This window comes from Schistocerca cancellata, chromosome 6, assembly GCF_023864275.1.
Source record: "Schistocerca cancellata isolate TAMUIC-IGC-003103 chromosome 6, iqSchCanc2.1, whole genome shotgun sequence".
Classification (NCBI taxonomy): domain Eukaryota; kingdom Metazoa; phylum Arthropoda; class Insecta; order Orthoptera; family Acrididae; genus Schistocerca; species Schistocerca cancellata.
This window is the reverse complement of record NC_064631.1, coordinates 369905536-369930977: the sequence shown is the minus strand read 5'-3', so window position 1 is coordinate 369930977 and position 25442 is coordinate 369905536. Positions and strand designations below refer to the sequence as shown.

The 25442-nt window shown below is 41.5% G+C and overlaps 1 protein-coding gene across 1 annotated transcript in view; it reads right to left on the bottom strand.

The window, feature by feature from the left end:
* The window catches only part of LOC126088331 (tubulin polyglutamylase complex subunit 2), a 140166-nt gene that overhangs the window by 92074 nt on the left and 22650 nt on the right, over window positions 1-25442 (bottom strand). Inside the window, exon 3 of the mRNA XM_049906464.1 lies at window positions 17116-17297. Coding sequence (XP_049762421.1) covers window positions 17116-17297 — 182 coding nt within the window. The remainder of the gene's footprint in view (window positions 1-17115; window positions 17298-25442) is intronic.

Sequence of the window (25442 nt, the reverse complement as noted above, 5' to 3'; positions counted from 1 at the left end):
GTTTGACAAAGCAATGAAAGACCTGAGTCGAAACAAGGCCCGGGAGTAGACAACATTCCATCATAACTAATGACGGCCTTTGGAGAGCCAGTCCTGACAAAACTCTACCATCTGGTGAGCAAGATGTATGAGACAGGCGAAATACCGTCAGACTTCAAGAAGAATATAATAATTCCCGTCCCAAAGAAAGCAGGTGTTGACAGATGTGAAAACTGCCGAACTGTCAGTTTAATAAGTCACAGCTGCAAAATACTAACGCGAATTCTTTACAGACGAATGGAAAAACTGGTAGAAGCCGACCTCGGGGAAGATAAGTGTGGATTCCGTAGAAATATTGGAACACGTGAGGTATTACAGACCTTACGACTTCTCTTAAAAGAAAGATTAAGGAAAGGCAAACCTACGTCTCTAGCATTTGTAGACTTAGAGAAAGCTTTTGACAATGCTGACTGGAATACTCTCTTTCAAATTCTAAAGGTGGCAGGGTAAAATACAGGGAACGAAAGACTATTTACAATTTGTACAGAAACCAGGTAGCAGGTATAAGGGTCGAGGGGCATGAAAGGGAAGCAGTGGTTGGGAAGGGAGTGAGACAGTGTTGTGGCCTTTCTTTGATGTTATTCAATCTGTATATTGAGCAAGCAGTAAAGGAAACAAAAGAAAAATTCGGAGTAGGAATTAAAATCCATGGAGAAGAAATAAAAACTTTCAGGTTCGGCGATGACATTGTAATTCTGTCAGAGACAGCAAAGGACTTGGAAGAGCAGTTGAACGGAATGGATAGTGTCTTGAAAGGAGGATATTAGACGAACATAAAAAAAAAGCAAAACGAGGATAATGGAATGTAGTGAAATGAAGTCGGGTGATGCTGAGGTAATTAGATTAGGAAATGAGACACTTAAAGTAGTAAAGGAGTTTTGCTATTTGGGGAGCAAAATAACTGATGATGGTCGAAGTAGAGAGGATATAAAATGTAGACTGGCAATGGCAAGGAAAACGTTTCTGAAGAAGAGAAATTTGTTAACATCGAGTATAGATTTAAGTGTCAGGAAGACGTTTCTGAAAGTATTTGTATGGAGTGTAGCCATGTATGGAAGTGAAACATGGACGATAAATAGTTTAGACAAGAAGAGTATCGAAGCTTTCGAAATGTGGTGCTACAGAAGAATGCTGAAGATTAGATGGGTAGATCACATAACTAATGAGGAGGTATTGAGTAGAATTGGGGAGAAGAGGAGTTTGTGGCACAACTTGACTAGAAGAAGGGACCTCTTGGTAGGATATGTCCTGAGGCATCAAGGGATCACAAATTTAGCATTGGAGGGCAGCGTGGAAGGTAAAAATCGTAGAGGGAGACACTAAGCAGATTCAGAAGGATGTAGGATGCAGTAAGTATTGGGAGATGAAGAAGCTTGCACAGGATAGAGTAACATGGAGAGCTGCATCAAACCAGTCTCAAGATTGAAGACCACAACAACAACAATCTCAATCTGTTTCCGAGTGAACATTACGGAGGGAATTACATGCATTGGACATTTTAAGTCGGGTACCTCGCAAAAGGTCACTGCTTACAGCATTTCACAGAGCTGCACTTCAGTCGGCAAAGAAAATAGGAACTGATCAATAGCTGACTGGAGGCATGTAGCGTGGTCCGACGAATCACGAGTTTTTCAGATGACACAACAGACGGTTCAGTCTTGATTGAGTCTGTGGTGTTTTGTTGGTGTTTTTCATACCATGACTTGGGCCCACTTGTTCAGTCTACGGTAAACATGGAACATAATGTTTATTTCAACAGCGACCAAGTGTTGCCAGCCGGCCGCGGTGGTCTAGCGGTTCTGGCGCTGCAGTCCGGAACCGTGGGATTGCTACGGTCGCAGGTTCGAATCCTGCCTCGGGCATGGTTGTGTGTGATGTCCTTAGGTTAGTTAGGTTTAAGTAGTTCTAAGTTCTAGGGGACTTATGACCTAAGATGTTGAGTCCCATAGTGCTCAGAGCCATTTGAACCATTTGAACCAAGTGTTGCCCTTCCTTCTACATATTCATGATGAGTGTGCTGTGGACACTTCCGCCATGCAAGATGGCAACAACCGTGTTCACAGACGTGAGCGCATACTTTAATGGTTTCACAAACACTCTAGCGTCCTCTCGCTCCTCGACTGGCCCGCTAAATCACCTGATCTTAAGGTCACAGAATTGGCGTTATTTGGGTGAAACGTAGCAATCGACCGCCACGCAATTTGGTGCCTCCGTGGTTTTTAACCGTCAGTGAGTGGTTTCAGCTGGATATGGTACACCTGAAGAAACTTGTGAACTACCGAGCGAGATCGCGCAGTGGTTAGCACACTGCACTCTCATTAGGGAGGATGACTGTTCAAACCCAAGCAGATGCCGAGATGGTTCCTTTAAAAGGGCACTGCGATTTCCTTGCCGATCCTTGACACGATCCGAGCTTGTGCTCCGTCTCTAATGGCCTCGATGTTGACGGGACGTTAAACCCAACCTTTCTTCCTGCCCTCCAAACTTGTGGACTCACTTCCTCGCCGAAATGAGGCTGTTATCAAGGCCAGACGTGGTGGTTATACAAAAGCACAACGTCTCAATTTTTTGCCTGGTATGCTAGCGAACCAGCAACAAACATATAAGCCGTCCGTTGTGGCCGAGCGGTTATAGGCGCTTCAGTCCGGCACCGCGCTGCTGCTACGGTCCCTGGTTCGAATTCTGCCTCGTGAATGGATGTGTGTGATGTCCTTAGGTTAGTTATGTCCGAGTGGTTCTAAGTCTAGAGGACTGATGACCTCAGATGTTAAGTCCCATAGTGCTTAGAGCCATTTGAACTATTTTTGAACAAACATATAAATAAAAATTGGGAGTAAACTAGACCATTAGATGAAACATAATAAAATAATAGTCCACGTTTTTAGCAAAATAGTATTGCATCCACATACTTATTTAATAACAGTCATGTCTACCTCAGCGTTTCTTTATAGCTGCGTATAACAATATTCTCGACGTTTCATCTGACTTGTACGATAAGCAAGTTCTTTCACGCTCCTCGAAACAGGCTTGGCCACTGCTGTGATGTCAAAAATGAGGCTTTTTTAAAGTCGGTAGCAGAAAACGGTAGAAAAGAACTTCTGTTGATGGCACACCAGTAACAGATCATGTCTGAGCGAGCATATACACCGATGTGCCAAAACATTATGACCTCTGTCCACTGCGAGGTTGAATGCTGCCTGGTAGTGCAGCGGGAACGCGACACGATTAGTAAAGTACATAAACAGAGCAGAGACGAGTGAGGAATCATACTGGCAACGATAAGGGTTGCAAGGGCAGATTGTTATGGTTTCGTTCCCGGGAACGAACATCTCGGAAACGGCTAATCTGGACGGCAGCCGATGCGCTCATATCATGAGCGTCTATCGATTAGACGAGAGGGTGTTGGACGGTCACGCCTCATTACAGAACGTGGAGTTTAGAGGCTTACCCACTTTGTAAAACAGATTAGGCAGTGATCTGTGGAAGATTCGACCTCAAAGTACAATGCCGATGCAGGCACAACTGTTTAGGAGCACACCATTCGACGCACTTGTAGACCCAGTGACACTGTGAATTACGATTCCAGTGGGCACAAGATAATTGAGATTGTACCATGGATCACTGGTTGGATGAATCACATTTCTTGTAACACCAGCTCGATGGCCGTGTCTGTATACGCTATCATTCAGGCGAACGATGGCTCGAAACATGTGCCGCGCCATGGACGCAGTCAACTGAGGACAATATCATTATAAGTGAGAGATTCAACTAAGCTTCCGTAGGACCTATGGTAGTAACCGAATGCTCCATGAAATGTGTAAACTATTCAACATAATTACAGACCACTTGCATCCCTTCATGCTTTATCTCGTCCCCGAAGGCGATGGCATCGTCCAGTGGGATCATTGACCATTGGCCAGAATCACGCTACAGTGGTTTGAGAAGCACGACTGTGAACTCACTTTGACGTCTTGGTCCCAAATTCGCCTGGTCTGAACCCTATGGAACGCATCTGATCCGGCACCGCGCCCGCAAACCACTGGCCAGCGATTTATGGGAATTGTGTAACCCGTGTGTTGACACCGTCACTTAGCTCTGGAAACGTACCAAGAACATTTAGAACCCAACCACGCAGAATCGCTGTTGTACTGCGTTCCAAAGAATGACAAACACGTTATTAAACAGACTGTTATAATATTTTGGCTACTGAGTGTCTATGTTGGATGTTTGCTCTGTCTTAATTACAACATTTTTTTTTCACTCACACAGTTATGATCCATCAATCCTACAGGATTATCAGTGTCTATTTTACTGGTTTTTACAGAATTTTGAATAATCGCGAGTAAAAGAAAATCAATGGGAAGAATGAGCATAATGGTGGTTCCGCAGCAAAAGTGAAACATAATGTTGTAGTGACAGTTGTACAGCCAAATTGATAATTCCACTCTGACGTGCAATATTTCTATGACTGACACAGTCGTCTTCTGCACATGCAGTGAATTGTGTTGTTATGTTAACTCGATGTCAGAGGGAGTTATCGAAATTGTGTGCTTAAAATGGACTCTACACCTCAGCTGCAGATCCAAAACTACAGGGTGAGTCAAAAAGGACTTCAAGTTTGGAATGACATAGACATTTATTGAGATAAGTTACGGAATCGGTAGATGAGTCATTCTGTGTCAAACAACCTCAAGTTTCATATAAAGGTGATACGTGTAATTCTGGTTCGATGCGACTACTGAAAGGTGGCTACACTGAGCCACAGCGCCAGAGATCGCGCCAGAGAGTTTTGTTCCGCCGCCTCCACTGGCGGTGATTATTGAGAAGTCGTAGTGGGCAGTTCTTGTTCAGATGTAGTGGAGAGTGGTTGTCGTGAAGTCGGAGTGGAGAGTTGTTGAGATGTCGTAGTAGTGAGTGCCTGTTCCATGTTTTATGCAGTTGTTTGATGGGAGAGACAGCAGATATTGTTGTAATAGAGATATTGTAATGATTAGAGTGCTTTTCGTCAATAGATATGAAGGTAACAAAACTCGCTTTTTTTCTCATTATTTCTATGTCTTGAATAATGCGTCATTACAGGTTCAGTCAACAAAGCATCTGGCTTGTGTTCTTGGATTAGAGTGTAATTCTGGTTTTCTTGCGTAATTATAGTATTCCTACTTTCTTTAATTACTTCAGTATATATGGTGTTTAAATTATCTTATCTTACTGAAAAAGAACCGTGCCAGATGTGTACGTTGAGTCACACGTCACACACAGAACAGCTATACTTGTGTTTTGGTTTCGTAGGTTTTATAGTTGCTGGGGACTTAATTAATTAATTGTGTTAACGGAAATTTCATTTCATTCTTTGTTGTTGTTCTATGCAGTCAGATAGCGTACTAAAACTAGTCAGGGCCAGCCGTTTACGAGACTTCGTAATCGGACATACAGCGACTGAAAAATTAAAATTATTTGCAGTCTATTTAATTAAGCCCCCTTGCACGTGGCGACCGCTGCTTCGGATCGTCCCTTGGAATTCTTCTGATTGTAAAAATAGTAGACAGTAGTATTGTTGTAGTAATTTGTAGTTTAGTAATTGTAGTCTATATTGCATGTGTAGATTTGGTAATTGTCTTTCTTCTATTGTTCGTTAATCGTGTTTGAGGGAAGCATTTCGTGTGAATGATATTGTTGATGATAAAGTGTCATTGTGTGTAATTTTCATATAGTGACGAGTTTTGTATATTTTGTAAATGATTACGCGATCAATGAAAAAGGCAAAAATGATGAATAGTGAGAATGACGAAATTGTTAACATGGCGAAGTCGCCAACACAGGAGAACAGTGTGATGAATAATGAAGTTGAAAACAATTTAATAAGTCGGGAGAATAGTCCGGAACCAATTCAAAACTTTTCACAATTAGAAAATTTTCAGAATTCGAGATTAACGACAGAAGATTCTGGAATACTATCGAACACAGATAGCTTTACGGCTATGTCGAAGGAAGTTAGTTTTATGGGAAATGTTAGGGGCGAAAAGAATTTCGAACAAGTTAACACGGAGCAGTTGATGGGTGTAATACTAAATTTGGGATCTGAATTAAAAACACGGTTAGACTCACAAATGGGAACAATGGAAACACGGTTAGACTCACTGGGATCACAAATAGGAACAATTAAAACAGAGATGGGAACTTTGGGATCTGAATTAAAAACTGATATGGGAACAATGGAAACACGGTTAGACTCACAAATAGGAACAATTAGAACAGAGATGGGAACTTTGGCAACACGGTTAGAAACTGATATGGGAACAATGGAAACACGGTTAGACTCACGAATAGGGACATGTTTCAAAAATATGAAAGATGAATTAAAGAAAGAAATCAGAGAAGAGGTACAACCGATTTTGAATGCTCACAATAATAGATTAATTTCGATAGAAATTAGACAAAAGGAACAGGATAGAGAACAGGAAGAAAGAGATCGCGTGATAGTACAAAAATTTTCAGAATTAAATTTACAACGTGCACACGATAAGGAAGAAATATTTGAGAGAATCGAGGAATCCGTACCAAATGACAGAATAAATAATCTAACACAACAATATGAACATTTAACTACTAAATGTGTTAATACTGAAACCCGAGTCGCGACACTTACGGAAAACGTAAATAAACAGAAAGAACAAATAGGTGACTTATCGGAAAGAGTGGAGGAGATTTCAGATAAATTGACAAATCTTAGTTTGAATGGGGACAGAGATTCAGATGACACAGCTCCATTGCCATTTTCAGAAACCGAAGAGTACCAGAGCATAAATAAACATGTTGAAAATCAGGGAAAATTTAATGAACGCGTTAAAAGGGAAGTGGAGGCATTACGAAAGCAAGTCAAACAAATTGAAGACGAAATCGTAGGAAAAGACAGCAGAAGGAATTTAGAATCAGAGATAGCAGATGGGTTTGAAGAAAATAATTTGTTTCATTTACGAGATGCAACAAGAGAGCGCCAGGCGCGCGAACTTGACAATAATCGGCATTGGGACTGGGACAGACGCGGTAGGTCTTTGTCGCCACGAGGAGAAAACTTTGACTATAAACACTTCTTAACTGTTCGGAAATTTAAGCTCTTCCGCAATTCTAAGAATGACATACATCCATGTTCATGGTTAGATCAATTTATGCACGCACTCCCACCAAATTGGCCACTAAGTCACAAACTGGAATTTATGTGTGGATATTTAGAAAACGAACCGGCGACGCGGATGCGTGCACTCATTAGAGATTGTAATAAACTAAATGATTTTTATCATGCATTTCTATCGGCATATTGGTCCGAAAACACGCAAGACAGAGTCAAACACAGTCTTATTATGCAGTGTAATTTTAAACAGTCTGAGTTCCGCACGCCGGCAGAATACTTTGAAGACATGATTCGAAAGAATCAGTTCCTTTCCAACCCTTACAGCCAGACTGAATTTATTCGCATTTGTTTAACTAAGCTGCCACAATCCATAAGACAAACTGCTTTAGCCGGAAGATGTAAAGACGACATTGAGACTTTTAAGACTTTGTTACAAGAACTTGAGTATGACAACGACGACGGGACTTCTTGTAACTTTTTCAGTAACAGTAATTTCAATAGATTTTCAGAGAAAAGGGATAGTGATCGGAACGGGCGTTATATGGGTAATTTTGAGAATGATGCCGCCCGTGGTGGCCAAGCGGTTAAAGGCGCTACAGTCTGGAACCGCGCGACCGCTACGGTCGCATGTTCGAATCCTGCCTCGGGCATGGATGTGTGTGATGTCCTTAGGTTAGTTAGGTTTAAGTAGTTCTAAGTTCTAGGGGACTGATGACCTTAGAAGTTAAGTCCCATAGTGCTCAGAGCCATTTTTGAGAATGACAGACGAAACAGACAGGACAATAGATACCAGCCTTATGACAATAACAGACGTTCTAACAGAAATTACACAGGCAATTATAATAACGGTAATTCGTACCGGACTGATCAATCATACGGAAACAGTAATCGGTATCATCAAGACAGAAATTATTCATACAATAATAGAAATTCTTACTACAGAAATAACCAGGGTAGTAGATCTAACAGTAATTTCAGAAGTGACAGTCGAAACTACACAAGAAGTAGTTATGCAGACAGACAGGAAAATAGAAGTTTTAATAACAGACACAACCAAGAATTTGCATCCAACAGACAGGAAGGACCTAATTGGCATCCTCCACGTGACAGAACTTCAGAGAGACAAGTGCAAATCGTAGAAACTGATCCGCGAAATGACGGGAATAATCAAAGACGTGACGCAAACAATCGACAATGACTTGTAGCTTCGGCTTCTGGCAGCAATATAGACGGTTCAGAAAGTAATGACACTACGACTTTACACTACGTACGCCTGGAAGACATGAGAGACATTTTGCTAGACGAAAAGGAAAATAATGTAGACGCATTTTTACATCCTGTTGTTGAAGTATGTGTGGGTAAGAATAAGTTCACTGCAGTTTTAGATTCTGGGAGCCCACTGAATGTCATTAGTGAATCAGTTTTTCGTATATGTGTAAGAACTATTGCTTGTCCTGTGTTACCTGTTTCTAAAACTACAATTCGAGGCGCTATTTCTGGAAAAAGTGTGGAAGTTAAACAACAGACCAACTTAAATTTCATTTGTCAAGGATACGAATTTTCTGCTAATTTTATTATTGTTCCATTACTCAGTACACAAATTGTATTAGGTATGGAGTTTCTTAACACACATAAGGCAATTTTAAACTTTAAAGAAGGAAGTGTGAATTTGACTGTTGCCGGAATGCCGAAATGTTTGAAATTTTTCGAGTGTTTAGCAAGATCTGAATCAGATACAAAATGTTTAAGGTTTCTTACTTCTGATGTTTTCGTTGAGCATTATGACGACAGTGTGTTTATTCATGACAATGACATTAGATACAGAGACGCGATGGATGATATAATTAATAGCGAAGAATTAATTAATGAAAAGGTTGAGAAAGCTGAAGTGCCAGATGACGTTGCAAGAGAAAAGCTGCACCACATTTTGACTTCACATGCTACAGTATTTAGTCATCACACAGGAACTATACAAGGCTTACGATATTTATTTAAAGTAAAAGAACGCACACCATTTCGGGGGAAAACGTACGCTATTCCTTTGGCTTACAGAGACAAGGTTAAGAGTGAACTTCAATACATGTTAGATCAGGGCATTATTGAGCCAGCAGTCAGTCCTTATACCAGCCCATTACACGTCGTTCTTAAAAAGGATGGGTCAATTCGTTTGGTTCTGGATTCCAGACAGATAAATAATATCATCATTCCTGAAACTGACCGCCCACAAAATTTAGATGAACTTCTTCAACATTTCCATGGAATTAAAGTTTTATCCACGATTGATATGCGCGCAAGTTTTAGGCAAATTGAACTTCATCCTGATTGTAGAAAATACACTGCCTTTTTAGCCTTTGGTAACTGTTACCAGTTTCGGAAATTACCGTTTGGACTTACTGTATCTTCAGCAGCATTCATTCGTAGCATAAACGATATTTTACCTGTTTATCTTCGTGACAATATTACTTCATATGTTGACGACATTCTTATTGCTAAGCGTTCTTGGAGTGAGCACAACAAAATTTTGGATTCATTATTACGCATTTTTGCAAGAGTTGGTATTACAGTGAACTTGGAAAAATCTGAATTTGGTCGTTCTCAGGTGAAATGTCTCGGTCACATTATTTCTACAGAAGGTATTCTTCCTGATCCAGAGAAACTAGATGCTATTCGTAATTATGCTGTTCCTACTACAAAACGTGATGTACGTAGTTTCCTTGGTGTCTGTAATTTTCTTAGACGCTTTGTTAGATTGGGCAATTTGGCCACACCTCGTTTATGTGAACTATCTGGAAAGAATTCTAATTGGTGTTGGGATGAGGAAGCTCAGTTAGAATTTGAACAACTTCGTGATGCTTTAGTTGCTGCTCCACTTCTTTCACTCCCGGATTTATCTAAAGATTTTTGTCTGGCGGCGGACTCATCATACAAAGGCCTAGGTGCACATTTATTTCAAGAGATAGAAGAAAACGGCGTTGTAGTACAGAAAACTATTGCATTTGGAAGTCGTGTTCTCTCTAAATCCGAAAAGAATTATTCGATTACGGAACTTGAAGCTTTGGCTGTTGTTTGGGCTTTTACAAAATTTCGGACATTCTTGTTTGGCAAACATACTAAGGTTTACACCGATCATCGAGCTCTGGAATTTCTTATGTCAACAAAATTAACTCATGGAAGATTGTCACGATGGGCGCTGTACCTACAGGAATTTGATTTCAGTATTGTTTACATACAGGGATCTTCAAATATTATTGCTGTGCTTTATCACGTGCACCTATGGGTTAGAAACAAAGTGCCGAAGAGGACTGCAAAGAAAACAATTATTGTTTGATGTATATTCAAGGTGTTGCGTTTGAGAATTTTATTTCTTCTTCGCTCCCGGACATCGCTAAGGAGCAAAATAAGGATCCAATCTGGAAGGACATTAAGGAGAAGTGGAGGAGAAAGGAAAGCGTAGCGATTAGACAGCATTATTTAGTTCCCAATGATATTCTTTTTAAACGAAAATCGGTCGACAACTCTGTTTGGTTAGTTTGTATTCCTGATGAGTGGGTCAATAAATTGATTTGGTACACACATTTCAGTTATGCACACTTTGGTCCCAGAAAATGCTTTCATAAATTACGAGAAAATTGCCACTTCAGTAATATGGAAAAACGTATTCGATCTGTTCTTGCCAAATGCAAATTATGTCAAAAGGCTAAGCCGCCGACTATTTCTCACAGAGCACCGTTGTTTCCTATCATTCCAGCGAAATTAAAGGAGATGGCTGCAGTAGATTTGTTTGGTCCAGTGGTTCGTTCTACTAATGGTTTTGTGTACATTTTGGTAGCTGTGGAATTGACATCAAAATATGTGTGTTTTACACCTTTACGCAAAGCAACAGCTCGTTCAGTATCTAATGCTTTCATCAAACATTTTCTTAAAGAAGTGGGTCATGTTGACAAGGTTATATCAGATAATGGATCACAGTTTCGTTCTAAAATTTGGCTTCGTACTCTACGGCGTCGTAAGATTAAACCAATTTTCATTTCACTTTTTCACCCTCAATCTAACGCTTCAGAGAGATGGATGAAGGAAATCAATAAATTGTGTCGACTTTATTGTCATCAGAATCACAGAACTTGGGATCAGTATCTTCATATTTTTCAAAACATTCTGAATGAACTCCCTAATGATTCAACTTCTTTACCGCCTATATTGATATTAAAAAATAAAGCACCGACAAATCGCATTTCTGAAATCGTTCCTATTCCGCCTACACAGAAACTGCGGCATTCTGAAGTTGTGAGCCTGGCTTTGCAAAATATTGCATCTGCGGCTGCTAGAAGAGAGAAATCAGCTAAGCGTCCTGGTCGTTTAAAAACCTTGTCAGTTGGTCAAAAGGTGTTAATTAAGTCTCATCGTTTGTCTCACAAAGGAAAAGGCTTGTGTCGCAAATTTTTTCTGCTTTATAACGGTCCATATAGGATTCGCAAAATTATTCATGATAACACTGTCGAAGTAGAAACTCTTAAATCTCGGCGCTCTAAGGGAATACATCACATATCGAACGTTAAAATTTTTGTGGAATGACATACTTTCGAGAAACTAACAGCTATACGTAAACACGCAGAGAATACAAGGATACCGCGCCGTGTTCCGGCGGCGGCACATACTCAAAGCAACAGTCAAGTCTGCGCGCTGCACAAGGCAGTCGTTGACCGCAAACAATTACTTCCTACGTCACGCGCCTACAGCTGATCGAGCGCTCAGTGCGAATGCACTGACAGCCGTAAACAAATACACAGTCTAATTTCTCCGATTAAATTCAGTATAAAGCTATAGTGACTTGATAAATTATGTTATTAACGTTCAGTATTTTTCAGGATACGGTTGTATAAAATATTTAAGACCTTCAGGTAAATTCTGTGTGTGTCTGACGTTAAGAGGACTTGCTATCGAGAAATTTTCAGGAAGAATGTAATTTCGAAGAAGAAACTAATAAATTAAAAAGGTAACTATTAATTGAGTTTATTTTTCAGGTAACATATTTCCACTTTGGTACGTACTCTAGACGTAATTTGTTGCTCGTGGTTACGTGATTTATACATTGTGTTATCTGATTTTGGCAAAGATGATTAATGAACAGGGTTGTTACTTGTGTATATTATGCATCGCTTGGCTGCGCTGCTTTTTCACTGATGTCATATTTTTTTTATTATGTGCCTGCTGTGCCTATTTATTTAAATTATAATTGTCACTTGATTAATTGTTCTGATGTGGTTATGTATGTAGGTTACACTTTGTGATTTATCTGCTTGCGCCTTCATGTTTACTTATTAAGATTACATATGAATATTTATTTGCTTATGCTGATATGATGACAATGACCTGTTTATTATGTAAGATACTTATTTGCTGCTTTTCGTATGGATTGCATATTAACACATTTCTGTTTTTTCTTTGTTATAACTTCTCTTTAATTTGGTATATAGAAATGCTGATATACGGTGTACAAACATGGAGTTTAGGTTACACTGTGGTATTAATTATAGATTGTTCGCTCGGCAGAGCCTCGTTGTAGGAATTGTGCTGCATCCACTTGTTGACATTCTGTTCTCTACTGGTTTATTTACTCGCTGTTGCATGTTTTGCTTACGCTCAGTGCCTTATATTTTTAAGATAAGAAAATGAACTGCTATAATTCGACGAACGACATTAGTACAAGAAACTTCATAGAAGTCACATGAGCTGGAGGTTTTATGGAAGCTGTATAAATTTTTGCTAATAGGAAGGAAGTTAACGACATGACATACCAACACTAGGTTTAGACCATCGACAGTTATTACACTGTATTCTTCGTGAGCAATTGAAATAGCAAGTGACACTTGACACAAGAAATACTCCACATGTTTGCTTCTGCCATGATTCTTGAAGTGGTGTACACACTGTGAAATATTACGATCATTAACACTTCGTACTCGTACTTACTTACTGAAAGTTATTCGAACTAAAGGCTGTTAGAGGTCATGTATGCATTTCTTTTATTTAATGATGGACAAGGTAACCAAAATGTATTTTATGATTCATAATGAGTAGATTTGGGTTAGATGGATTACACAGAGGTTGTGTGTGGACATTGTGTCTTCGGATTGCATGGGATGATGAATTGAAGTTTGCATTAGGATTTTATCTGTACTTGTTTGAGAAGCCTGACTAGAGGAAATTGAAGTTTGCACTAGGATTTTATCTGTACTTGTTCGAGAAGACAGACTAGAGGAAAGAGTTCTTATGGAAGTAAAATGATATTGGTAATAAGGTTTATATGTATCGACGTATTGAAGAGGTATTATTGAGGTATTGAGATTATGTGAAGTTGTTGTTCATTGGAGTTTTCGTGGACAAGAGGTAAGATAAATGATATTGATGATAAGGTTTATATGTATCGACGTATTGAAGAAGTATTATTGAGGTATTGAGATTATGTGAAGTTGTTGTTTATTGGAGTTTTCGTGGACAAGAGGTAAGATAAATGATATTGATGATAAGGTTTATATGTATCGACGTATTGAAGAAGTATTATTGATGATATAGATGAAAAGGTTTATATGTATCGACGTAAGAGGTATTATTGAAATATTAAGTTTATGTGATGCTGATGATTATTGGAGTAAATTGGTACCAACCTATCTCCTAAATATTATTTTACTTGTTTGTTGTGCCTTGCACTGACACCCATAAACATTATAGGTTTACTGTTATTCATGTATTGTAATAGTTAATAGGACAATTATCTGATATCATTTGTGTGTTTATTATGATTTGTATGTTTAGTGTAAGAGCATTGATAATAATTTTGTAAAAGCAATTGCGTGTGCATTCAAACTGTTGTTCATGCATGAACTGTCTGATTAGTGATGGTGAATATTATGGACTGTTACTTTCACTTCTTCTACGTGATTGGTGCCACTAGGACATGTTTCATTTCTGCTGATAAACTCTGATCAACAGTGTGATTAGTGATAGTGAATATTATGGACTGCTGTCTGCACCTGTTCAACATTACTGGGTGCCACTGATGGACTGTTTCTACTGAGAAGATGTCACTTGTTGGTGTCTGCACCTGCTCAACATTGCTGGGTGCCACTAATGGAACTGCTTCGACTGAGAAGATGTTACTTGTTGGTGTCTGCACCTGTTTAACATTACTGGGTTCCACTGATGAACTGCTTCTACTGACATAATGTCACTTGTTGCTGTCTGCACCTGTTCAACATTGCTGGGTGCCACTGATGGAACTGTTTCTACTGAGAAGATGTCACTTGTTGGTGTCTGCACTTGCTCAACATTGCTGGGTGCCACTGATGGACTGCTTCTACTGAAAAGATGTCACCTGTTGATGTCTGCACTTCCTCAACATTGCTAGGTGCCACTGATGGACTGCTTTTACTGAGAAGATGTCACTTGTTGCTGTCTGCACCTGCTCAACATTGCTAGGAGCCACTGATGGAATGCTTCTACTGAAATGATGTCACTTGTTGGTGTCTGCACCTGTTCAACATTACTGGGTGCCACTGATGGATTGCTTCTGATGAAATGATGTCACTTGTTGGTGTCTGCACCTGCTCAACATTGCTAGGTGCCACTGATGGACTGCTTCTACTGAAATGATGTCACTTGTTGGTGTCTGCACTTGCTCAACATTGCTGGGTGCCACTGATGGACTGCATCTATTGAAAATATGTCACTTGTTGGTGTCTGCACCAGTTCAACATTACTGGGTGCCACTGATGGACTGCTTCTATTGAAATAATGTCACTTGTTGGTGTCTGCACCTGTTCAACATTACTGGGTGCCACTGATGGAACTGCTTCTACTGACATAATGTCACTTGTTGGTGTTTTCACCTGTTCAACATTGCTGGGTGCCACTGATAGACTGCTTCTACTGAAATGGTGTCACTTGTTGCTGTAGCACCTGTTCAACATTGCTGGGTGCAACTGATGGAACTGATTCTACTAAAATGATGTCACTTGTTGGTCTGCACCTGTGACCATTGCTGGGTGCTACTGCTGGAACTGTCAACTACGTGTTGTGAAAGCATTTTATGTGAATATTTGTATAAACTGATTTTTTTGTGAAATGTTATGAGACTCTTACCTGTACATATTCGATTGAATTGTTTAACTACATGATATTTGTGTAAACTATTATGTAAAGTCATATGTATGAAAGAATTTCTATTCCTTACTGTTTTTTATATATTAGGTTATTGAAAGGTCAGTGCAAAGCCAAAATTTTATCTAATTATGTGATATTTACATATTAATATTATCTTTTATTTTTGTCTGTATTTATGTCGACGAATTTGGTGGTATTTTCACCACCAATGCTGGCAAAAATACCATCAAATTCTAGCCCGTGGAGGAAGGGCATATGAAAGGTGGCTACACTGAGCCACAGCGCCAGAGATCGCGCCAGAGAGTTTTGTTCCGCCGCCTCCACTGGCGGTGATTATTGAGAAGTCGTAGTGGGCAGTTCTTGTTCAGATGTAGTGGAGAGTGGTTGTCGTGAAGTCGGAGTGGAGAGTTGTTGAGATGTCGTAGTAGTGAGTGCCTGTTCCATGTTTTATGCAGTTGTTTGATGGGAGAGACAGCAGATATTGTTGTAATAGAGATATTGTAATGATTAGAGTGCTTTTCGTCAATAGATATGAAGGTAACAAAACTCGCTTTTTTTCTCATTATTTCTATGTCTTGAATAATGCGTCATTACAGGTTCAGTCAACAAAGCATCTGGCTTGTGTTCTTGGATTAGAGTGTAATTCTGGTTTTCTTGCGTAATGATAGTATTCCTATTTTCTTTAATTACTTCAGTATATATGGTGTTTAAATTATCTTATCTTATTGAAAAAGAACCGTGCCAGATGTGTACGTTGAGTCACACGTCACACACAGAACAGCTATACTTGTGTTTTGGTTTCGTAGGTTTTATAGTTGCTGGGGACTTAATTAATTAATTGTGCTAACGGAAATTTCATTTCATTCTTTGTTTTTGTTCTATGCAGTCAGATAGCGTACTAAAACTAGTCAGGGCCAGCCGTTTACGAGACTTCGTAATCGGACATACAGCGACTGAAAAATTAAAATTATTTGCAGTCTATTTAATTAAGCCCCCTTGCACTACCATTTGCAATGTGACAAACATCCCGCTGGTAACCAATTTCTTTCCACAGTCATTGCAGCAAATTAGGTGTAACTTGTGCAACAGAGCATAGATTAGATTTTTCAGGTCGGCTAAATTGTTTTTTTTTTTTTTTTTAGGAGAGGAACATACAAACGGAATTTAATCAAACCTAGAGAAATAAATCCAGTGGTGTCAAGTCAGGGAAGCGATGTGGCCATGTGATTGGCCCTGCACGGTGAACTCACCAATCTGGGAAGCGATTATCGAGGAAACCTCGAACTTTCATGAGAAAATGAGGTGGTGCAGCGTTTTTCTGTTGGTAAACCATCCAACCTCGGTCATTTTCATCGGTCTGTGGAGTTAAAAAGTTCAGTTCATGAAACAAAAACACACAGCGAGCACGCTCCGCACCAGTGAAAGTAGCCATTTTAACTGTGCACTACACTGGCGCTCCTGGTGGCGGAATCAGGTACTGATGACTAATTGAATCAAACTTGAGGTTGTTAGCTACAAAATGATGCATCTACCGATTCTGTATGTCTATTATACCAAAGTTGTGAAGTCCTTTTTTACTCCCCTGTATACCATTACACAATTACGTCTAGTAAAACTGAGAGGCCAGTGAGACAATACGTGCTTCAGTGAACACATCCAAACTGTCATTGGTAACGGGCCAGAGGGTAAATATGGACAACTAGATGAAACACATGAACCAAAGTGTGTGTGTGTGTGTGTGTGAGTGAGAGAGAGAGAGAGAGAGAGACCAGTGCACAAGCAGGCACCTTGCAGCGCGCAGTGAAGGAGGGCGTGGTGCGCTGCTGGTCCTTGGCGCTGCCGGTGGCGGCGCTGGCGGCGGTGTCGAGCTCAGGCAGCTGGGGACAGTCGTCGGCGCAGCGCACGCCCGTCAGCCGGCGCAGCTCGGCCAGTGCGTTCACGCCCAACCAGCCCAGAGGCAGCACCTCGCCTGCAGAGAGAATCCACCAGCCATGCTCATTTCATGTGGCAGCGGCGACCGCAAACTGGAGGCCGCAGCATTTTAACTTGGACTGAGGCTCATCGACACATGTAGAAGTAAATTCAGGTGTATCCGAGGGAAGTGTTTTGCGACCCTTACTATTTGTCTCGTAGGGGAAAGTCGTGCAGTATCGGGCGGCTTACAGCAACAGCCACTACTGTCCTTTCCCTCTCTGCCTCCGAATGGCAGAAGATTACAGTAAGGAGAAGAAAGCTTGTGTATCCATGTACACTGGAGTTGGATATCTTGTTCCTGTCTTCATTGCTTTGTCTGCTCTGAGTGCCTGATGATGCTGCTGTAGCTCTTAGTGCACAGAAGATATTTTGAGGCCTGAGATGCTCATTTTTATGGTAAGTGACTCATTTCATTGCTATATGGTGGTTGTTATGTGTTTGTCATGTAGTACTGGCCAACCAATTGGCTTTCAGTACCAGCTACAAGTAATTTCAATTTTTAAATTATATTTTCTTCTTCTTACAACTTTTCAGACTGAAATGGCGGAAAATGAGAAATAAGTAAGTGGGAAATGGAATGAAGAGTGCTTGAAAACGGCGGTTAGGTAGGTTATGTCTAAAAAAAAAAAAAAAAAAGACCCCGACGGAGGCAGCTGAAGTGTTTTGAACAATTAGAAAAGAAAAATATCGCTATCGAAGAAAACAGATTAAAAGCAGAAAAAATAAAGTCTGACAGAGACTTTAAGAAAGCTGAACTTAAATCAGGTGTTCCAAAATAAAATGAAGGCACAAAGTGTGGGCGTGGAAAGCCAATTACAAAAAGGTGAAGAAAACTGGAATATATTGGAAATAATGGTAAACAGAAAATGTGTTTGGAGTCATTTGAAGAAGACTGGGTGCTGTGTGTCATGCTGGATGTGGGGATCAGGAGAATTTTTGTATTTTACTTGTGACATTTTTAAAACAATGAGCTACACAGTGGAGAACTGAGCTAAAATAATAAATATGCATGCTTATATGTTGTATTATTACTCAATAAGTGTGATTGCGCTGTATAGTTAACAAGCAATATTATTACAGGAAAGACTGTGACCTATACTGCAAGCCACTTTCCACAAGTCTTGTAACTATAACTCTTTCACTTTCGATATAATTAACAACTGTAAATAAAATCATTACACGGTGCTATTCATAAAATGTACCTTGAGGTAAGAGAATAGTATACCAAAAATAAAATTGAGCTCTTCAGTTACCCAGTAAAGTCAAAAAACGTAACCTGTCTGTTAATGTAGGACTCTCCCCTACATTAATGACCTAGCTGGATCTAGCTGGGAATGTTAGTCATTAACTCAGCTTTCCTGTAGATGATGCAACTATCTACGAACCACTTTCAGTAAGTAATGTAAGATATTTTTTTCTCGGTGCATGTTGGCAGAAAACATGCGGAATTTGTTGTGAGACATCATGGAATATTCCCACTTCAGACCCTATAGCTTCATGAAGTTCCGATAGGTGGCGGCGCTATATTTAGCCTTCAAAACTGGCGTCTGTAAGTGAGGCGCATTCCAAGCAGAGAGCTGTCGTTTGGTGGAAAACCAGAGCATCACAGATATCCACAGTCGCCTGCAGACTGTCCACAGAGATCTGGTTGTGAACAAAGGAAAGGTGAGTCTTTGGGTGAGGTGTCTGTCATAATCGCAACACAGTCATGCAAACCTGTCTGATTTCCCACGTGCAAGACCGCTCCACACAGCTGTGATTCCTGCTGTGTTGGGACGTGCAGATACTCTAATTCGAGATGATCGATGAATCACAAACACCTCGCTGCTCAACTAGACTTCTCTGTTGGTAGTGCTGTTACACCAGGTGGGCTACTGAGAGGTGTGTTCTTCCTCATCCACCCTACAGCCCAGATTCCGCACTTTCTCCCTTCCATCTGTTTCACCCAACGAAAGATGCACTCTATGGGAAGCAGTGCATTGGTGATGGGGATGTTATTGATGCAGCAAGATGTTGGCTCTGACATCGACCAGTAGAGTGGTACCATGCAGTCATACAGGCTCTCCCAGTAGGGTGGCATAAGGCCATCACATTGAACAGAGATTACGTTCCAAAACAGGGTTTTGTAGCCAAAAGAATGGGGAATAAGATGTTGTACTGGAATCCTGAATAAAACCAACCTGCTTTCAGAAAAAAAGTGTTGCATTACTTATTGAACATTCCTCATATAATAAAGCACAGAATGAAAAAAATTGTACAAATATCCATTCAAATCTTGATAACATTCTGAAGCGCTGTAAATATTGGCAGCTCGCTTATAATTAACAGAAATGTAAAACTGTGCACTTTACAAAACACAATAATATAGTATCCTATACTTGCAATATCACTCTCTTCCCAACTGGAATCAGTCAGCACATACAAATAGCTGGATGTAACAATTTGTAGATATGTGAAATGAAATGATAATTTGGGCCTAGTGATGAGTAAAGCACGTGGCAGACTTTGCTTTAATCACAGGAACCTGGCATAGGCACGCTAAGTCTGCAAAGGAGATTAGATAACCACCACTCTGAAACGGCAGAAGTCTAAAGACAGATGCCAATTGTCACGTGACAGCCTACCTGCAAGTTTCAAAAACCACTGTTAAATGAGGAGTCTAGGAATATATTACAGCCTTTTAGGTATAGCTCCCACAGGGACCATGAAGAGAAAATCAGATTAATTACAACATGCATGCAAGCATTTATGAAGTAGTTTTTACTGTGCTCCCTACACAAATGGAACAGGAAGAAATCCAAGCATTGTGCCTGGCTTTGTAGGGCCATCCAATAGTACAGAGGCAGTAGGGTCCAATCGCCACATATGCTCCGGGTAGTTCCTAAGATTTTAGCAGGAGGCGATTGGCTACAGCTGAGCCAGGCAAGCTATGTCTGTCTTTGCAAAGAAAAGCGTTGCGCCAGTTAGCACTATAGACTGGTGATTTCTGTCACAAAAAACACCTCGTAATTCCGTCATAGATGCATATACTGTCTCTGTCTTGCACTGTGCTGTATGAAATGAAGTTAGGTCTTATAGTTAGTTGTCTGGTCTCCGAATAAAACTTGCAGTATGTTGTCGCATCCCTATCAGAAGTTACTGTTTGGTAGAATGAGACCAGTCGAATAAATCGTGTTGCACATCACATCCCCTGTTGTCACATCTCGCAGAGGATTTTCGTGCAACTGATCAATGTCTCCACTGCACCACTCAACAATCAAAAGTGGAATTACTAATTCCAATATGCACTGTCAGTCTTGCATAACGATGTGTCAAACTGGCGACATAAGGACAGTAAACTGTTAAGAGTTGGTTCTAACAACGAATTCTGTTATGGTTTTAGACAGCTTGCTTCTATTATTTAGACAAATGCTGGGTCTTTGGTACACTTCAGACACATTATTAAAAACATGTTTCTTTCAAAAGACCTTTGTGAAACATAAACAATGACAGTCACTATTAGAAAGATCAAGACGTCGAAGTAATATGATGCATTCATTATTATGGTCAAATACGAATTTTTATGTAGGGTATGACGGAAACAGACTTTGGGAAGTTGCGTGCACTTCTCATATCAGAAAAAGGAAAAAAAATTCAGATAAGCAAATATCTGAAAATATGTCATCAATGAACATTTTTCCAAGTTATGAGTCAAGAAACAAATGCAAAGTGTCCAAGACATCCATCGCTTGCCTTCAGTGGCGGCTGTTGTGTAAGAGCACAAGAGCACATGTACACCCTAACTTTTGACACCTTTTAGATTTATTGCTTTTTTAAAATCTGAATGCTGCTAAACGTTTTTTTTTTCTTTTTTTTCATTTATAGCATTTCGATTTCCCCCCCCCCCCCCCAGAGGGGGGAGGGCTGGCAGCAGCGTAATATGCTGCTCTACAGCCTACAGAAAAGTTAAAAAAACATAATGAGAACATAAACAAACAAGAAAAAGGCGATAACACGGTGACATTATACACTCCTGGAAATTGAAATAAGAACACCGTGAATTCATTGTCCCAGGAAGGGGAAACTTTATTGACACATTCCTGGGGTCAGATACATCACATGATCACACTGACAGAACCACAGGCACATAGACACAGGCAACAGAGCATGCACAATGTCGGCACTAGTACAGTGTATATCCACCTTTCGCAGCAATGCAGGCTGCTATTCTCCCATGGAGACGATCGTAGAGATGCTGGATGTAGTCCTGTGGAACGGCTTGCCATGCCATTTCCACCTGGCGCCTCAGTTGGACCAGCGTTCGTGCTGGACGTGCAGACCGCGTGAGACGACGCTTCATCCAGTCCCAAACATGCTCAATGGGGGACAGATCCGGAGATCTTGCTGGCCAGGGTAGTTGACTTACACCTTCTAGAGCACGTTGGGTGGCACGGGATACATGCGGACGTGCATTGTCCTGTTGGAACAGCAAGTTCCCTTGCCGGTCTAGGAATAGTAGAACGATGGGTTCGATGACGGTTTGGATGTACCGTGCACTATTCAGTGTCCCCTCGACGATCACCAGTGGTGTACGGCCAGTGTAGGAGATCGCTCCCCACACCATGATGCCGGGTGTTGGCCCTGTGTGCCTCGGTCGTATGCAGTCCTGATTGTGGCGCTCACCTGCACGGCGCCAAACACGCATACGACCATCATTGGCACCAAGGCAGAAGCGACTCTCATCGCTGAAGACGACACGTCTCCATTCGTCCCTCCATTCACGCCTGTCGCGACACCACTGGAGGCGGGCTGCACGATGTTGGGGCGTGAGCGGAAGACGGACTAACAGTGTGCGGGACCGTAGCCCAGCTTCATGGAGACGGTTGCGAATGGTCCTCGCCGATACCCCAGGAGCAACAGTGTCCCTAATTTGCTGGGAAGTGGCGGTGCGGTCCCCTACGGCACTGCGTAGGATCCTACGGTCTTTGCGTGCATCCGTGCGTCGCTGCGGTCCGGTCCCAGGTCGACGGGCACGTGCACCTTCCGCCGACCACTGGCGACAACATCGATGTACTGTGGACACCTCACGCCCCACGTGTTGAGCAATTCGGCGGTACGTCCACCCAGCCTCCCGCATGCCCACTATACGCCCTCGCTCAAAGTCCGTCAACTGCACATACGGTTCACGTCCACGCTGTCGCGGCATGCTACCAGTGTTAAAGACTGCGATGGAGCTCCGTATGCCACGGCAAACTGGCTGACACTGACGGCGGAGGTGCACAAATGCTGCGCAGCTAGCGCCATTCGACGGCCAACACCGCGGTTCCTGGTGTGTCCGCTGTGCCGTGCGTGTGATCATTGCTTGTACAGCCCTCTCGCAGTGTCCGGAGCAAGTATGGTGGGTCTGACACACTGGTGTCAATGTGTTCTTTTTTCCATTTCCAGGAGTGTAAAAAACTGAAAATTTGCGGAAAGTTGAGGAATTTAAAATATAAAAACACTGCAGTGACGAAGCGAATGAAGACACACAATAAGTGGACAGGCAAAATTTAAAAAAACAAGGCGACCGTCTGGTTTCTGTTCGCACGAGATAAAAAATACAACTAGCGACAGTGTGGTGGCTGTTTGCAACACTGACAGAGGACGCACAACACTGAACACTCACGTAAAACAGCGCTACACAGGTGTCACGGCGTCAGATAGGTGGGGGGGACCCTGACCGATGAGGGAAAAAAATGGGGGGGGAGAGGAAAAGAAATAAGGGGGAGCCAATGGAGGGAGAGGACATAGAAAAGGGGGGGCAGGGCAGATGTGAGAAGGAGTAGGAAAGGCAGTGGAGGGGAGAGCAAAAATGACTAGGGGGAGAGAAGGGAGGCAGAGAGAGGATAGGTGGGGAAAAACAGGATGGAAGGGGAGGAAGAGGGAGCCCAGGGAAAGGACTGAGGAAGGGAGGGGGAGGTGAGGATCAGAGTTGATAGGAGGGATAAATCGAGGGAGAGAGGGCATCATCCAGGAGGGGGAGTCGATGGAAGCCACCTTGGGAAAGTAGATGAAGGGTGTAGAGGTGAAGGGTAGGGGAGACACAATGGTGAAGGCGCGGCAGAGGGGGCGGGTGTTGGAGATTAGAGGAGCAACCAGGGGATGGGGGAATCAAGGCGGCGGGAGGTGTAGAGGACACAGATATGTTCAAGTTAAATGTAATGTAGATGTGGTAATTTAAAATTCATGGCATTAAATATACCGTGCTGTGCTACATTGCAGTCTAGACTCAGTTAAGCTTGGAATCAAAAGTTGCAAGCACACCTTCTCTTGTGCACGTTTTAAGGAACTTCTGCACATGTGCAACTGGGGTGACGTAATTAGCTTACGAGCCAAATACATACGAATTTGATAAAAAATGTGCATGGTTCAAGGCGAGCACAGCTAGCCCTTTCCACTCAACTACAAGTTTACATGAGTGCCACTAGGTGGTAGCACACTGCAGCAGACTTCTATCCAGGTTCGTTAGGCATAAATACCACTAAGTGGTAGCACACACCACAGATGTGCCAATTCACTCAGTATATGGTAAAATTAGATTGGACTTCAGCATATGTTATAGTTATACTGACAGAAAAACCTATTTTGTGGAATTCTGAATGAGATGTAGTACATTAAGTTTTGTATTTTATCATACAATAACCCATTTTAGGCACTGAGAACCATTAAGCACATCATCGTTGATTGTGAGACTGTAGCATATATTCACGCTTCTGACGTCTGGGTCAGGTTTATGTGTAGTGTAGGCCCACATTGTATATACAGGGTGATTCAAAAAGAATACCACAACTTCAAAAATGTGTATTTAATGAAAGAAACATAATATAACCTTCTGTTATACATCATTACAAAGAGTATTTAAAAAGGTTTTTTTTTCACTCAAAAACAAGTTCAGAGATGGTCAATATGGCCCCCTCCAGACACTCAAGCAATATCAACCCGATACTCCAACTTGTTCCACACTCTCTATAGCATGTCAGGCGTAACAGTTTGGATAGCTGCTGTTATTTCTCGTTTCAAATCATCAATGGTGGCTGGCAGAGGTGGCCGAAACACCATATCCTTAACATACCCCCATAAGAAAAAATCGCAGGGGGTAAGATCAGGGCTTCTTGGAGGCCAGTGATGAAGTGCTCTGTCACAGGCTGCCTGGCGGCCGATCCATCGCCTCGGGCAGTTTACATTCAGGTAGTTACGGACAGATAAGTGCCAATGTGGTGGCGCTCCATCCTGCTGAAATATGAATTGTTGTGCTTCTTGTTCGAGCTGAGGGAACAGCCAATTCTCTAACATCTCCAGATACTGTAGTCCAGTTGCAGTTCATCACCCGTTCTCGGCCGTCCAGAGCTTTTCCCTTTGCACAAACACCCATTCTCTGTAAACTGTTTATACCAACGTTTAATACACCACCTATCAGGAGGTTTAACACCATACTTCGTTCGAAATGCACGCTGAACAACTGTCGTCGATTCACTTCTGCCGTACTCAATAACACAAAAAGCTTTCTGTTGAGCGGTCGCCATCTTAGCATCAACTGACGCTGACGCCTAGTCAACAGCGCCTCAAGCGAACAAATGTACAACTAAATGAAACTTTATAGCTCCCTTAATTCGCCGACAGATAGTGCTTAGCTCTGCCTTTTGTCGTTGCAGAGTTTTAAATTCCTAAAGTTGTGGTATTCTTTTTGAATCACCCTGTATATCTGAACATTCACGAAAAGCTGTCCCTCTGATTTCTTTGATATTCACTGAAACACGTGGCGTCGAAGATGGTATGCTTTTGGCCCTTATGGCTCTCAACGCCTCATTTGTATTCTACTCAAGTGACCTTGTTGCTAGATAGTACTACTTGTATTTAATAATTTCCGCAATCAGCAGTTTGTCTTTGGGGCTGGTTGTTTAATGTGCAGGAATTGGCTTTGCTGTGCAGTGTCAGCATTAATTCTATTGAACCTGTATTTAGTCCAAACAGAAAAAAAAATTACCAGGAAAAGTTAACCGCAAAGGTCTCCCAGACCACATCCAATGTCTGACAAGGTGACGAAATCAAGTAAGTGTGACTACAAGCAACATTTAAAAAACAAGCCTATAATAAGCGTAAGTTGTTGTGCGGGTTCGATGTA